This window comes from Orcinus orca, chromosome 11 (genome assembly GCF_937001465.1).
Source record: "Orcinus orca chromosome 11, mOrcOrc1.1, whole genome shotgun sequence".
NCBI lineage: Eukaryota > Metazoa > Chordata > Mammalia > Artiodactyla > Delphinidae > Orcinus > Orcinus orca.
Genome location: NC_064569.1, coordinates 91256918 through 91273356, shown reverse-complemented (window position 1 = coordinate 91273356; position 16439 = coordinate 91256918). Strand labels below are relative to the sequence as shown.

Genomic DNA, 16439 nt, shown 5'->3' with positions numbered 1-16439 from the left:
CCAAAATAACATATCACAACAGATTGAAGGCAGAAGCAGATATCTTAGCCATCTTCTGTTAAGTGGGATGTGAAAGATATTTGCAAAAACAAAATGTAAGACAATGGCACTGTTCTCACTAAATTTTTTGTTTTATAAAATATAGTTAATTTTCATAAAATGTTTTATGTTAGCATAGTGGTTTATTATTGGTATTTTAAAATGAATTAACAAATATTTTAAAAATTACGCAGTTTCAGTTTTTAATAGGCAAATACTAATCCTTATTAACTCCCATAAACAAAAGTTCTTTGGGATCTCTAGTAATTTTTAAGAGGGTAAAGGGATTCTAAGACCCGAAAGTTTGAGAGCTGCTGCTCTCTTTTTTTTTATTTTTTAATAATGGTTGAGATCTCTTAAATTAAATCAGTCATGAATGGGTCTTGACTCAGTTTGAAAATACACTGAGCCAGAGTTACAAGAATTGCGTTGTGAAGGCAGGTAGCACTTTGCTAGATTTTACTAAAGTTGAGTTGATGTGGGAGAACACCCTAAGATGCGAAGTAAATTGAGTGAAGTTTAGATCTGGAAATTAGCTATTTGCAGTCATCCTTCAAACCCCATCCAGATCTTGCCTCCCATGACTTCCCGTGTTTGTAATTTCTTCATGCCTTTCTCACTGCATTATCAACTTTGTACACTTGTTCCCTCTGGACCTTATATTTACATTTTATTGCATGATTCATGTTGTGCTTATTTACATGCCTGTCTCTCTTACTAGACTATGAGTTCCTTAAGAAAAGAATCAGTAACTTATTTGTCTTTCTATTTCTGCCATAGTGCCAGACACATGAATGTCCTTCAGTAAATATTTGTTGAAGGAATAAATAAATGGGGAGAAAAAGGGAATGACCAGGTGAGGCCAGATTTAGAGTGTTTGGAACTTGATCATGTAAGCAATGGAGGGCCATTAGCATGGGAGTGATATGAGTGGTGTTTGATGAATTACCCTGGCCTGGTAAGAAAATTGGGAAGAGGTGGATGGAGACTGCTGGACCAGCTAAGAAGCTATTATTCAGTTATTTAGGCTTGACTCAGATGACCCAGGCCTGGATTAAGGTGAATGCTTTTGCCAGAGGTAATGAAAGATATGTGTCCTGAAAAATATTTACAAAAACAGAAATATAATATTACCCCTATTACCTCATATTTATTGCATACTTATCCTGAATATAGTTTTAAGGGCTTTATGTGTATTATTTAATCTTCACAGCATCCTTGAGAAGGTACTGTTATTATTCCTAATTTTTGATGGTTAAGTGAAAACAATATGTATTCGTTGTTGAAAAATTAGAAAATACAGGTAGGCAAAAGAAAAAAAAAATGTATGTCACTCTATAAACCCAAACTCAACACCAAGACATAAACACTAAACATTTTGGGAAACATCCTTTTAGACTTAAGGAAAAAAAAGTTATGTGTATGTGCTATAAATGCCTGAATATGAGGAAACTCTGTATATAAGGCTTTAAGTTGTTTTCCATTGAAAGGACAAGCCATCCTAAATATATAAATTTTTAGGGATGTTGATGAAATAGGCAAATGTCTTTAAAATACTGATTTTATTTATGCATACATGCCTATTCAAAGTCTTATATAATAATTTAGAAACATTTTATTTTCTATGGTTTTGGGAAGAAAATTTATACATACTCTACGGCATCAGTATCTGTATCATTGCTTAGAACCACTGAGTCTTCAAATAGTTTTCCAGGGTATATACTGAGATGTGGCACTTTTTTGAATCCGTATCTGTTGTAGTCACTGATGATTTTATTTCAAGCTACAAGAACCCATTCAAATAACATCATTATCACCATATTGTATACTGCATTGCTTTTCAAAAAATGTTTTTATTGAGATGAAATTCACATAACATATTATTAGTCTTTTAGAAGTGAACAATTTGGTGGTATTTAGTACATTCACAGTATTGTGCAGACACCACCCCTATCTAGTTGCAAACACTTTTCTCACCCCATACCTATTAAGCAGTCACCCTCCATTTCCCTTTCCTTCCATCTGCTTTCGGCCTCTATGAATTTACCTATTCTTGGTATTTCATATAAATGGAATTATACAATATGAGACCTTTTGTGTCTGGCTTTTTTCATGTACCATCATGTTTTCAAGGTCCATTCATGTTGTAGCATGTATCAGCACTTTGTTCCTTTTTAAAGTTGAATAATGTTCCTTTGTATGTGTATACAATTATTTATTCGTTCATTGATGGACATTTGTGTTATTTCCACATCTCAGCTATTTTGCATAGTGTGTACAAGTACTTATATGAGTACTTGTTTTTAATTCCTTGGGCAATATACCTAGCAGTGGAATTGCTGGGCCATGCGGTAGTTCGATATTTAACTTTTTGAGGAACCGCCAGACTATTTTCTTTAGCAGCTGCACCATTTTATATTCCTACCAGCAGTGTACAAGAGTTGGTCAATTTATTTTTAATGAGGAACACAATATGATGGGGAAAGTAAAGAGAAAATATGTGTGGCCTTCGAGTTTATTAGAGCTTTGTATCTCAGATTTTGCTTGGTGGACTTATTAAATATTTAGCATCATTTCAGCGCCAAGAATGAAATTTAGCTTAGGGAGATGTATCTAATCTATTTTAAGTGGCAAACAGACTAAGAAGTGAAGATCAGAGAAGTGAAAGAAGGGAAATTTAAATAGACTGTAAAATTCCTTGAGGGCAAAGGCCCTATTCATCTTTGTATCCTCTGCATTTAATAAAATACTTGGCATGTGATAAGCAGTATTGGGGGGGCGTCCCCAAGACTACCCCAGCTCCAATGATTTGCTAGGATTTACAGAATTCATTGTATAGACGTACTCATGGCTATGATTTATAACAGTGAAAGGATACAAAGCAAAATCACCAAGGGAAAATTTGCATGGGGTGAAGTCCAGAAGAAATCAGGCTCCAGCTTCCTAGAGTTCTCTTGCAGTTGAGTCACACAGGATGTGCTTACTTCCTTCAGCCAGTGGTGGCAGTGTTGTCTACCAGGGAAGCTCATCAGGCTTAGCGCTGAAATTTTTCTTTTTGGGGCACGGCTGGGAAGGGTTGTTCACGTAGGCACCCTCTGCCTAGCACATGCTCAAATTCTAGACTCCCAGGAGGAAAGCAGTGTTCGGCATAAACCGTATTGTTTGCACAGTTTAGGCACAGTGAGCCACTCTTACCAGTTCTGGGAATAGAACCCTCCTGATATCTAAGTTCCCAGGCACCAGTCAAGGCCAACCAGCAAACTGCCCTTTCTAAGTATAGCAGCCAGGACTGCTTTGTTCATTCTTTTCCCGTACATAGCTGTTGAGTTCTTTAAAAAGTGTTGCTAGGTTCTGTGAAGAAAAATAAATGCTATAGTAGGGAACCAGCAGGGACTTGAGTATCAGACCAACCTGGATTTGCATTATTGTAGACAAATTGCATCGTTTTCTGAGCCTCAGTTTTCTTAATATTGAGAGATATATTACAGAGTTTTAGTGAGAATACAAACTGGTAATGTATAGAAAACATGAAGCACAATGACTGCCCTGTGTGAAATAAGTGGCTATTAGCATTTTGTTTCAGCTCATCTGTACCAATCTGGGTCCAATCAGGACAAAGAGACTATAAGTAATTTAGACAAGGAATTTAACATAAAGAATTGTTTACTATAACAGCAGATTGAATTAATAAGGGATTGGATTGTAAGAGGTAAAAACTCTAAGGAATAGCAGATGTAATACAATAGATATAAAATAATGTAATAATATGATTGATAGATGATAATATATCATTAGTATAAAGTCAATTTGTAACAGCAGCTATCCTTAGGGCTGAGATAAAGCACCCCCAAAGTGAGCTTTCTCTTAAAAAAAAGATGGGGTATTTGGGGTGGAAGTGGTGAGTGTAACGAAGAGCTACTGTCTGTCAGTTTTCTTGGTGGGGAGGTGGGACGAATTACCCTATGTTTTATTTTATTCTACTGTAGTGTGAAAGTTTAGTCTACCAGTTACCCATTGCACCTTCTGTTGGGCCTGTGTTGTTAGATACTACCAGATTCATATCCCTTGTAAGCCCTCTTATCTTTGGGTACCTTGAACCCTGTATGGTTTGGACGCGGAATGATGTCCTGTGGTTGCTAAGCAGTCTCTCTTCCTGACCCTACTTGTTGCTAGGATTTGTTTTTGTACGTAATAGCATGGGAACTTAGGTACATCTTCAGTTCCTGTGGTGTTCCCTTCCATGTTCCTGTTCAAAAGTAGGCTTACTACTTGAAAAACAGTAACTTGGGCTGCAAAACAAGGTAATGAAATACCCTGGGAATTTGCTTTTGCTTTTTATTTTTTTTTTATTTGATTTTTTTTCCCCCTAGCCATTATGGTCTAAATCAGTCTTTCCCTCCATTGCTAAATGTAAGGTAATGTGAAATTAATTTTCAGTTGGGAGTAAGTCAGTGAAAAATTTGGGCTTGTACCATTGCCCAAGCTTTGTTTGTTAGAGGACATCTTCATTCTTACTTTCCTTTGCTTCCTTTTACTTTCCTCTCCCCAAATTGCATGGTGGCAAGAATTTATTTTGTTCCATTCTCAGTATTTTTCTTCCCCTTCCATTTTGTGAAATGGGTTTGATTTTGTTAGACACAAAAGAAAAACAATAGGGTGGGTTAAATTTTTTTTTCTAATTGCTTGGTGTAACTTCCTTGTGCATTTCCAGTTTTCTGCACCTGCTCCTGAACAACCCTCATCATTGATGGAAGCCAATAAGAAATACTTTTGTAATAAATCTCTGGACGCTGAACACATGACCTGTTAAGTAGGTGAAACCAAGGGAGATGGCAGAGGCTCCTAGGCTCCCTAGGCTCCTCAGTTAGTGTTTTATTGATATTGCTTAGGATTTATAGCTAGTATGTTATTTTTTTAAATTAATTAATTTTATTTTTGGCTGTGTTGGGTCTTCGTTGCTGCACGCGGCGTTTCTCTCGTTGCAGTGAGTGGGAACTACTCTTTGTTGCGGTGCGCGGTGCTCGGGCTTCTCATTGCAGTGGCTTCCCATGTTGTGGAGCGTGGGCTCTAGGCGCACGGGCTTCAGTAGTTGCCGCACGCGGGCTCAGTAGTTGTGGCTCGCGGGCTCTAGAGCGCAGGCTCAGTCGTTGTGGCTCATGGGCTTAGTTGCTCCGTGGCATGTGGCATCTTCCCGGACCAGGGATCGAACCTGTGTCCCCTGCAATGGCAGGCGGATTCTTAACCACTGTGCTGCCAGGGAAGTCCTGCTAGTATGTTATATCACTGCTATATTTCTGTACCGAAAGCAGGGCTTTTTTGATTTTCAGTGTTGTTAAGTCCTCTTAGTACCTCTCTTTTAACTGTATTTTTTAAATGCTTAAGGAAGCAGTTCTTTTCTATTGTACCTCCCAGGTGCAGTATTCTGGGTAATTTTCATTTGGAATGGGCAAATATATCGGCCCATTATGTATATCTAAATAATCATTTAGAAATGATGTTGATGATTTTCAGAATGCATTTAGAAAAGTGGCTTTAAAATCCATTGTGTCTTTTCAGCATGCATCAATCCATCACAGTGTGGAGGTCTTGTCCTCCAATAAGAGGTTAGAGGCTGTTAGCCACTCAACTCTCCCCCGCACCCCCAAATCCCATACACACTTTTCCAAAAGATCTTCTGGAGTCCCGTCGTTCTTCTTATAGATGTTAGTTATGATATCAATCACATTATTTTATAATTATTACGACTCACAGCTCCTCAAGGGCAGGGATACCAGCACTGCACTTGTCATAGAGCAGTTGTTCAATCCACTTTTACTGAATGAATGAAGATTCTTCTGCTTAAATGGATTTTTCAAACATAGGTGCAATGGGAGCTTCTAAGCAGCTAGTGAAGAATACAAATGTCAGGTAATATTTTTCTTCACTTCCTTCAGTGTCCGTTGTATGTGCACGATCCATCACAGTTGCTGTATTTTCCAGTTACTTAAGGATCCTTCTGTTACTCTTTCACACATTCACTTACCAGAAGCTTCTAAACAGGTTTCATTGCTATCTCTGTAGTAAAATTCTTACGGTTGGTATTTTATTTCTTATATATTATTTTTATTTTTGAGCAGCTTCTGTGCCTTGGCAGTCAGTTTCTAAGTCTTTCAGTCTTACTAGGTCAATAACTCTTGCTTATAGCAGCATAGCTGCCTTTCCTCTTTGGAGTTTAACACATCTGATTTCTGTCCCATCTGTTCCATTAGCTTGCCTTGTAATTCCATGTCTGCTTTAAGTTTCAATTATTTATGTATAACTGAATCACTTTGCTGCACACCTGAAACTAATACATTGTTAATCAACTATACTCCAATATGAAATAAAAATTTAAAAAAATAATAACCTTCAGTTATTATTTCTACACTGATTAAAAACTCAGATCTGCATGTTTTTAGACAATCATAGTAATCTCTACCAGGACCAGTACTGGTTTGAACTAGTTGTCATGAAGTAGCAGAAGTACTGGGTATAGAGTTAAAAGACCTAAGTCTGAAGGCAGCTCAGCCACTATCATTAGCTATTTGGCCTTGAGCAAATCATTTAATCTTTCTGAAATTCAGCTTTGTCATCTGTAAAATGAGGGTTATAAAACCTATTTTCTGCATCTAAATAAGATTATGTGAAGGTGTTTTGTACATTATAAAACACTGGTAGTAGTGACTTCTTTGGTTCTTTTTTATGCTCTAAGTAATACATGAATTTTACATTTTGTAAATTCAAATAATTCAGATAAAGCATGCCCTCTCGACCTTCCACAGATCTTATTCTTCTCTCTAGAGGGAACCACTGTTAGAAGTTTGTTGTATATCCCTCTAGATCTTCTCTGTGCATTTATTTACTTTTCTATATGCATGTAGAAATACCTCTTTTTGTATTGTGACTTAAAGGGATAGCACACCGACTGTTCTGCTGTCATTTAATATGACTTGAGATAGTTCACTGAGATTTTACCTTTTAAAACACTTGCAGTTTAACAGAGGATGTTGAATAGTCAACAATATCAACAGTAGTTGATAACACTATTTCCCTATTATTGAGGTGCTTTTTAGTTTTTCAGTGTTGCAAACAGCACTGCATTGAAAAATCTTTGCACATGCTTCTTTGAGCATAAGTTCAGGTGATTCTCTAGAGTAGATAAAGAGATCAGAGATATGAAATTACAAGAAGGTATGAGTATTTAATATTTTAATAATTATTGTCAAATTGCTTTCCAAAAGAGTAGTCCCAATATGCTTATTTCCTACTATTAGATGTGAAGATATCTATTTACTCTTCTTCCTGCCAATTTGTCATATTTTCATTTTCATTTTTGTCAGTCTATGGGTGGAAAGTGATACCTCAACTCTAAAAGAATGTTCACAGGCAGCAGTGGTTTGTGAGTATAACTGGAATCAATTTAAATATCTATTAACAGGAAAACAAGAGGGGTTTAAATAAATTGTGACATAGTCATAAAATAGAATATTAAGCAGTAGTCAAAATTAGTGAATACAGTGACATGCATAAGTGGAGATAAATCTCATAAAATGAGAAAAAAGGAAATTGCTATACAATAGGATTCATTTCTATAAAATTCAAAAACACGCAAAGTTCATGCATTTTGAAGGGACAGATATATACGTGGTAAAATTAAAAACGAAAGCAAACCTTTGTCGTTAAGTATAGTCCACTTTGAGAGAGGCGGCTCGTGTCTGAGTGCTGGAGAGTTCTAGGTAGCCTCGGGTGAGCGATGGGGAAGAAAGGAGGACTACTTTGCTGAGCAGGTGGAGGGGGAAGTCCGTTTCCTCTGGCACATCTCTGTGTACCTGTTATATCTGTCTTTGCTGTTAAAGTTTTTGACAATACTTGCTTGTAGGAATGTACTTTTTTTTTTTCCTTAAAAAAAGTTTTCTGCATTGTTGAACTCAAGAATATAGTCTATACATGGGATAGTCTCTGGGAGTGACAAATCTTTGTTAGTGATGCTTTTGTGTTTTTTTTTTTTTTTTTTGCGGTACGCGGGCCTCTCACTGTTGTGGCCTCTCCCGTTGCGGAGCAACAGGCTCCGGACGCGCAGGCTCAGCGGCCATGGCTCACGGGCACAGCTGCTCCGCGGCATGTGGGATCTTCCCGGACCGGGGCACGAACCCATGTCCCCTGCATCGGCAGGTGGACTCTCAACCACTGCGCCACCAGGGAAGCCCCTTTTGGGTGTTTTTGATGACTTTCTTCATCCTATAATTCCTTCCTCAGACAATCTTGAAATTTACTGTAAAGGAATAATATGGAATGGTTATTAGAGAATTTGATAAAGCGGGAGGAACAGGGGCTTTGGAGTCCAACAGACCTGGGTTGAAAGTTTGACTTTTCCACCTTTTATCTGTGCTTTATTATCTCCTTCTCCTTGCCACTTTCTCTTACTCCTCCCCTCCATCCTGAAACCACGCGTGATTGGTTGCTCAGTATCTAGTGGTTATTACCACGTTTATCATCATCATTGTTAAAATCTGTAGAGAATGGTATTGAAGTAAATGTATAGACTCCAGAACAAACAAGGCACTTGGGGATTTTGGAAGGAGCCCTGTTCTTTTTGTTATGGTCTAAGCTGCATGTGTCTCCCCTGTAAAAATTTGTATGAAAATAGCCAGCCAACATTGCCTATTATTATTATTTTTAAATAACGGGTTTATTGACCTATAATTCATAGACCATAAATCTCACCCTTTTCAAGTGTTTTTAGTGTTTTGTGGTTTTAAGCAAAATCATAGAGTTGTGAGTCCATCATCACTATTACAGAACATTTTCATCACCAAAAGTAAAACCCAGTTCCCACTGGCAGTTGCTCCCTTTCGTCCCTGGAACTACTGATAGACTTTCTTTCTCCATGGATCTGCCCCTTCTGAATATCTCATATAAATGGAATCATATAATTTGTGGCCTATTGTCTCTGACTTTTTTCACTTAGCATGATGTTTTTAAAATGCATCTTTGTTGTATCAGTACTTCATTCCTTTTATTGCCAAATAATACTCAGTTATAGATATATAGTCCTTTGCTTATCCACTTATCAGTGGGTGGACATTTGGATTATTTCACCTTTTCGGCTATTATGAAGTAATTCTGCTATGAGCATTTGTGTACAAGGCTTTGTGTGGATGTATGTTTCCAGTTTTCTTGGTTATACCTAGTGTGGAATTGCTGGGTCACATGGTAACTCTCTTTTAACATTTTGAGGGACTTCCAAGCTATTTCCAAAGTGCCTGCACCATTTTATAGTCCCAACAGCAATGTATGAGATTCCAGTCTCTCCACGTTGTTGTTATACTTGTTATTGTCTGACTTTTTGATTATAGCCGTCCTAGTGGGTGTGAAGTGTCATCTCATTTGCATCTCATTTGATTTGCATTTGCATTTTCCTAATGACCAACAGTGTTGAGTATCTTTTTATGTGTTTATTGGCCATTTGTATATACTGTTGGGGGAACTTCCTGTTCGCACCTTTTGCCCACTTAAAAATTTGGGTTGCTTTCTAAGAGTTCTTTTATATTCTGACTACAAGCCCCTTATTGGACAAAGGATTTGCAAATATTTTCTCCTATTCTGTTGTCTTCTCACTTAGTTGATGGTGTCTTTTCCTCCCCAGCTTTATTGAGACATAATTGGCATTAACATGGTATAAGTTTAATGTGTACAACTTGTTGGTTTGATACATTTATATGTTGCAAAGTGATTACCACCATAGCTGTAACTAACACCTGCATCATGTCACATAATTACCATTTATTTTTTGTGGTGAGAACATTTACAATCTACTCTCTTAGCAACTTCCAAGTGTATCATTCAGTATTGTTAACTATAATCACTCTGTGTACATTAGATCCCCAGAATTGATGGTGTCCTTTGAAGCACAGAAGTTTTAAATTTTGATGAAGTCCACTTATCTATTTTTCGTCATTTGTGTCTTTGTAGTCATATTGAAGAAACCATTGCCTAACCAAAGGTCATGAAGGTTTAATCCTTTGTTTTCTTCTAAGAGTTTTATGATTTTAGGTCAGTGATCTATCTTGAGTTAATTTTGTATATGGTGTAAGATAGAGTTCCAACTTTATTCTTTGACATGGGATATCCAGTTGTCCCAGCACCATTTGTTGAAAAGGCTATTCTTTCTAACATTGCTTTTCTTGGCACCCTTTTTAAAACTCAGTTGATTGTAACTGCAAGGGTTTATTTCTGGACTCTCAGTTGTACTTCATTGGTCTGTACGTCTGTTCTTAGGCAGTATTATACTGTCTTGATTACTGTAGCTTTGTAATGTGAGTCCTTCAACTTTGTTCTTTCTCAGGATCATTTTGGCATCTATAATTTTTAAAGGCAGTTATCTTTGGTGTACTCTCTTTAGGGAGACTTAACTTATAAATGTCCAAAATAGAGATTTAGGAAAAAAAAGGAGAACTTGGGTTGTCTGTGACTGAGTCAGCAACTGAATGCCTAATAATTTCTGGTTATTGAACCTCATTTATTTATTTACACATTCTTCTGAATGTCCACCATGTGTTAGACACTGTGCTAGGTTGTGGGGAAACCATGATAAACAAGACATGGGGTCTGTGCAGGGAGCTTAAGTTGACACCTGGCTTTCATGTTTTTGAAAGGAGTATGGACTTTCGATGATCAACAAAGATATGGATGTAATGAAAGCAGATGTACCGTCAGGTGGCAGGTTTACTCTTGTCATAAACAAAGATCCTATCAAGGAAAATTCTTCTTAACTTACTCTTTTGCTAGTAGGAATGGAATAAGAGGATGCATATCTTTCAGATAGCTGTGTTGAGCACCTTGGAAAAACTATGAAAGCACTATGTTCTCATTTACACCTTTGTGTGCATATGTATCTCCTCCCATTTAAAAGTTCCCTTGAAGGCGAGGGGCTTGTTTTACTGACTTACTCTGTCAGTCATCTAAACTACTTTGAAAATATTACGTATTCAATATATGTTGACTGAATAATTGAATGAGTCAAGTAAGCCATAAGTGAGTGCTCATATTGTATGACATTGTATTAAACTAGGGTTTGTGTAGCTTTTATTTGCTATCATTCTCGCCCTCAAGGATCTTTTTTTTTTTTTTTTTTTTTTGCGGTACACGGGCCTCTCACTGTTGTGGCCTCTCCCGTTGCGGAGCACAGGCTCCGGACGCGCAGGCTCAGCAGCCATAGCTCACGGGCCCAGCCGCTCCGTGGCATGTGGGATCCTCCTGGACCGGGGCACGAACCCCTCTCCCCTGCATTGGCAGGCGGACCCCCAACCTCTGCACCACCAGGGAAGCCCCAGGGATCTTGATTTAATGGTTAATGTGAGGATGAGACACTCAGTATGAAACACCTTTACAAAAAGAAGATATATTAAATTATAAATAATATGAAAAGTAAATTGTACAAATAACCCAGTAAATTTTAACTTACTACACATATTAGGAGTCACCTGAGTTCATAAGATGATGTAGGATGGTAGAGGAAGTCCGGAACAGAGGTAGACTTTCATCTAGGTTTAAAAGAACTGAAGGAAAGCAGATTGATAGAGGGGAGGGACTAAAACTTCTCCAGGTCAAGAGACAGTTCTCAGTAGGGGTGGTACTGTCTCCTTCCTAACAAGGGGACTTTTGGAAATGTGTGGAAGTTTTTGGTTGTCCTAGTGTTCAGGACACTGAAAGCCTACTGACTTTTAGAAGTTAAGGGCCGGGCATACTAGAGTTCCACGGTGTGAAGTTAGGAATTGATCTGCCCCAAATCCCAGTAGCGCTCTGTTTGAGATACACGGAGAAGGAAACAGATTTAGCTGTACAAGGAGGAACATGGTGCTTATGAATAGTGCTCCTAAGCAAATACTGTTTCTTATTTGTTTTTTTGATATCATGCGTGCTAAACTGAGAGATGTATATGGTTAGGTAGAACACCTTAGGAACTGGTGGAGGAATTTATGTCTGATCATTCTGGATGATTTTGATGATTCGCAACACTTTCTTTTGTCTTACGATTTTCTTCTCTTTCCTTTGTCTTAGAACGAGCCTCTGACCCCAGGTTATCATGGATTCCCAGCACGGGACAGCCAGGTTGGTATAAGCTGTTTATAACTCAGATAATATGTGTGTGTGTGTGTGTGTGTGTGTGTGTGTGTGTGTGTGTGTGTGTGTGTGTGTGTTTTATCTAAGGATGCTATGATAGAGAGCATTTCCTGAAATTATTTATTTTGGAGAGTGATATGGTTAATTTCAGCAATGGATTTACATTTAGAGATATAATAAAATATATTTCTTAACCCTAAAAATATTATAATCACATTATTGAAATTGTGGATATTATAGGGGGAAAGTCACTCAGGTACAGTCGTAATTGCTTTTGTTTTTTCTTCTCCAGGCTGTATGATAATTTTTTAACCTGGTTTTCTTGATGTCTCATAATTCTAAATGTTGGACTTGTCTCTTTATTCCCAGCCACTTAGCCCCTGCCTGCACAGATTTTTTGGGTCCCTGCAATAATCTGCAATAAGAAAATTCCATTCTCCTCCCTGGGGGAATTCAGCCTTATGGTTTTAATCAGGGAAGACTTTCTTGAGAGAGGGAAGTTTCTGCTGCCTTTCTTTGTTAGATAGGGAGGATGATTGGAAAAAGCCCAGGCTTTATTGTGGGTTAGAGCAAAACTGTTTCCTGCCAGGACACCCTCGGTATGGTTTAGGTGAGTGTGTAAAATGCTTTCCCTATCCTTTTGCCATTTGGAGCAGGTGAGGCTGACACAGAGTTAGGGTAGAACAGGCTTGGCTGCCTCAAAGAAATGGTGTGGCTTAAGACACCTAACCTCTTTGCTATTTGGGGATGTTGATCTTCTTCAGGAGATTTAAAATGGTAGCTCCTAGAAACATCTCTCAATTTCTAGCCATCATTTATATCTTTGAATGTCTATCCACCATTCCTTATAGGGTTGTCCAAAAAAAGCCACCATTATTAGGCTTGTCCAAGGGATATGTCATCAGAGTGCTAAACCAAAGGGTTGACATAGCTCCCCTTTCCAGAACTTAGTTAAATCTCATCAAAACCCTGAAGCTGATCTTAAAAAACCAGGATGGCCCCATAATCAATAGTCACCTATTTGAGGGCCTTCCAGATTGAGAGTATTTGCCCAGTTCTGGTATTTTTGGTGTTGTATTGGCATCAGACTAGTCCCAGGTAGGGTATGGAGAAAAGGGGGGAGAGAAAATGCTGCTCATCTCTGTGTTCATCTCCCAGTGGGATCATCATTGTCGGAATTGAAGATTGTCCTATGGAAGCTCTTGGTGAAAGATACGGTCATTTACCCCAAACCTAAAGAGAATATAGAGGGTCTTTATTTTATTTCTTTCTGCTTTGGATCTGCCCTAGATAGAGCTTCTGTAAGCTGTGAAGTTTATGTCCTTTGATAGTATTTCTATATCCTGGCCATATATCAGAAAAAATACTGTTGCCTGGAGATCTAGCCCCCAACAATTCTGATTGAGTGAGTCTAAGATTGGGCTTAGCCATTCAGATATTTAGAATTCCTATAGGTGATTTGTGTAGCCAAGGTCAAAAACTACAATCCTATGGGCTGCTTTAAAACAAGTGCTATTTTCTCTTTCATCGTGTACTTTCTACCTAGGACCCTTAAAACGTAAGGGACCATGGTCAGTCTCTGAATCTAGTTTTGTATATACTCATGCAGACATTTACTTATCAAATGTTGCTGATTTTGGATACAGGCTTATTTTAGATATAGGAAGGTAAAACTAATCAAAGTTAAGTATGGGAATAGACTTAATGAGTTTAAAAGAATCTGAAAAAGTACTGTATAATGCTGTGTCCTTCCTCTGGGGATTACAGATCAATAGGAATTAAGCAAAAGGAATTAAGAGGAATTTGTTAAAGCATAAAAAAGTAGTCTCTGCTTGGAACTACTTTGTTTTTCCTTTCTTTTGCAGCCAGACCCACTTCTGTAGCCTGCACATTACTCATACTGTCTCTGCTGTAGGCCTATGCAGACCCTTTTGCTGTGCTTTATAGCCGCCTAATTTACATAGAGGCACATTCTGATGGTGATGGTTTATTTTAGTTTATTTTCTTGGGCTTTATTTTGTTTTTCTGTCTGGATCTTTGAATTAGAGACCTTAGCATAGTGCAAACAGGCGAATATTGAATAGCTGCTTGTTGCATTTGATGAATACAGAATCCAAATGAGTCCTGCTAATTAATGTGCCTGACCTTGTGAACTCTCACTTCATGCTCTGAGGTTTGGGAGGCATTTATCAGTGTGAAACACTGGTCACTGAGCAGCCCGAGTTGGGCAGAAACTGAACTTGTGATCTTTACATCTTCGCAGAGTGGTTTGGCTCGGCAAATCCAGGAACCAGAGACTGGGGTGAAGGAGAATTTGGAGTGTGTGAATCTTTATTTGCTTTTCCTTATTCTTTTATGTTTCTTTTCTAAATAGATAGGAACCATACGCAGACAGGATTTCTATTAGCATCTAATGGTGATTTTAAAAGAGATAAAAATGATAATCTTTTGAGCACTGCAGAGAGCTTTCATCAAAAATTTTCTCTTCTCATCCTCACCACCACCTCTTGAATGGGTAAGGCAAGTATTTCCTTGGGAAGGATAAGGAAACAGGCACACAGAGATTAAAGTGACTTATCCAAGGTAACAATACAGGTTAGCAGCTGAATAAGCACTGAAATTTGTCCTCTATTTGTTGAGGGTCCTCTATACTGGGGATTCTTGACTCACAAAGGGAAAATGGGGTCATGTGCAGTATGCCTGCTCACTCACTCTACTTATTTATCATTTGGTGGCTTCATAGATCCCTTGACATTGAACTTATGAATCTAGGAGTCCATGACCCTGGTTAAAAATTGTAACAACAAAGTTCCTTAGCACTAAGTGGGCCAGTATTTCACTGTTACGGTGGCCCTTTCCACCCCGTTACATACACCCCTGGTAACACATTTGAATTAAAAACCTGTGAAGGGGGCTTCCCTGGTGGCGCAGTGGTTAAGAATCCGCCTGCCAATGCAGGGGACATGGGTTCAAGCCCTGGTCCAGGAAGATCTCACATGCCGCGGAGCAATTAAGCCCATGCGCCACAACTACTGAGCCTGCGCTCTAGAGCCTGCGAGCCACAACTACTGAGCCCACATGCCACAACTACTGAAGCCCACACACCTAGAGCCTGTGCTCTACAACAAGAGAAGCCACCGCAATGAGAAGCCTGCGCACCGCGATGAAGAGTAGCCCCTGCTTGCCGCAACTAGAAGAAAGCCCATGCGCAGCAACGAAGACCCAACACAGCCAAAAATAAATCAATAAAATAAAGGAAATAAAAGATTAAAAAAAAAGACCTGCGAAGGAAAGGAGGGGGAAAAGAAACCACCTGTCACCTTGTAGAGGTTTTCCTTTTTTATGCAAGGTCACCTCAGCCTTCTTTCCTAGTTAACAGGCTTTATGGGATGGCAATCCATTGCTTTTATAAAACACTCCAAGCCCGTCACTGTGCTTGCTAATGTGGTCTCTCCGTGCAAGTGGAGGAGACAAACATTGTTCCAGATTAGCAGAAGTGCACACCAACTCAGAAAGGCTGCATGCTTTACTAAGGCCATGCAGGATTTTAGGTTGATGACACAATGTAGTGGTTTAGATTCCTAGCTGACCATCTCTTTGTGATCTATGTGTGTGTACACATGCTTATGATAGAGTTCCCAAGTGTTGATTAAGGTTGGAATAGTTTGTGGTTTGTAACGTTCTCTAACTGAGAGAATGTTTGTGTGCATTAGCTCCAGAGCTTTTCTTTGGGAGGGACCTGGGAGCAGCAGTCTGCTTGGAAGGGGCCTTCGTTCTGCACAGCAAACTTACTGTCTCTGCTCATATTGTTCGTTGACTTGGAATGGCTTTCAGGGGGCTCTGGACAGTACAGGGGAGTCCTAAGGCTCGCCTCTTGTCTGTCACCTCTTGGTGCCACAACTTGTGTCTGCTGTAATTAAGGTGACTGTGTAGTTTATCATTCAAGTTGGGGCACTTTTGAGAGAGAAAAGGGATGCTGATGTGGAAGCAGTCCCAGGCAAACCTTGATGAATGGGATGTATGGTCATCCTAGCTATGATTAAAGAAATACAGTGAGTGTTCCCGTAACTGGAGTGATCAGGTTTGGGACTATGGCACGGTGCATTTCCCACACTTGACCTGTGGACATGAAGCGTTGCCATTCACATTGGAGATGAGAGCACAGACTCTTGGTTGGGTTCAGGTGTTGCATCAGCTATGGAACCAGGAATGTTAGTAAATTATGAAAACTAATGTTGGTGAGGAATTTTGCAGTTTAC

The 16439-nt window shown here is 38.8% G+C and overlaps 1 protein-coding gene across 26 annotated transcripts in view; it reads left to right on the top strand.

Moving 5' to 3' along the window:
* The window catches only part of RBFOX2 (RNA binding fox-1 homolog 2), a 261734-nt gene that overhangs the window by 65355 nt on the left and 179940 nt on the right, over nt 1–16439 (top strand). For 25 of the 26 annotated variants that reach the window (XR_007470231.1, XM_049694669.1, XM_049694668.1 and 22 more), the window contains exon 2: nt 12118–12168. Coding sequence is in view for 24 of the 26 variants with exons in the window: in XM_049694669.1 (XP_049550626.1) it covers nt 12118–12168 (51 nt within the window). In the remaining 2 variants the exon portion in view is untranslated. Of the gene's footprint in view, nt 1–12117; nt 12169–16439 lie in introns of those variants that run through there. The other variant, XM_049694680.1, reaches the window with a different exon arrangement.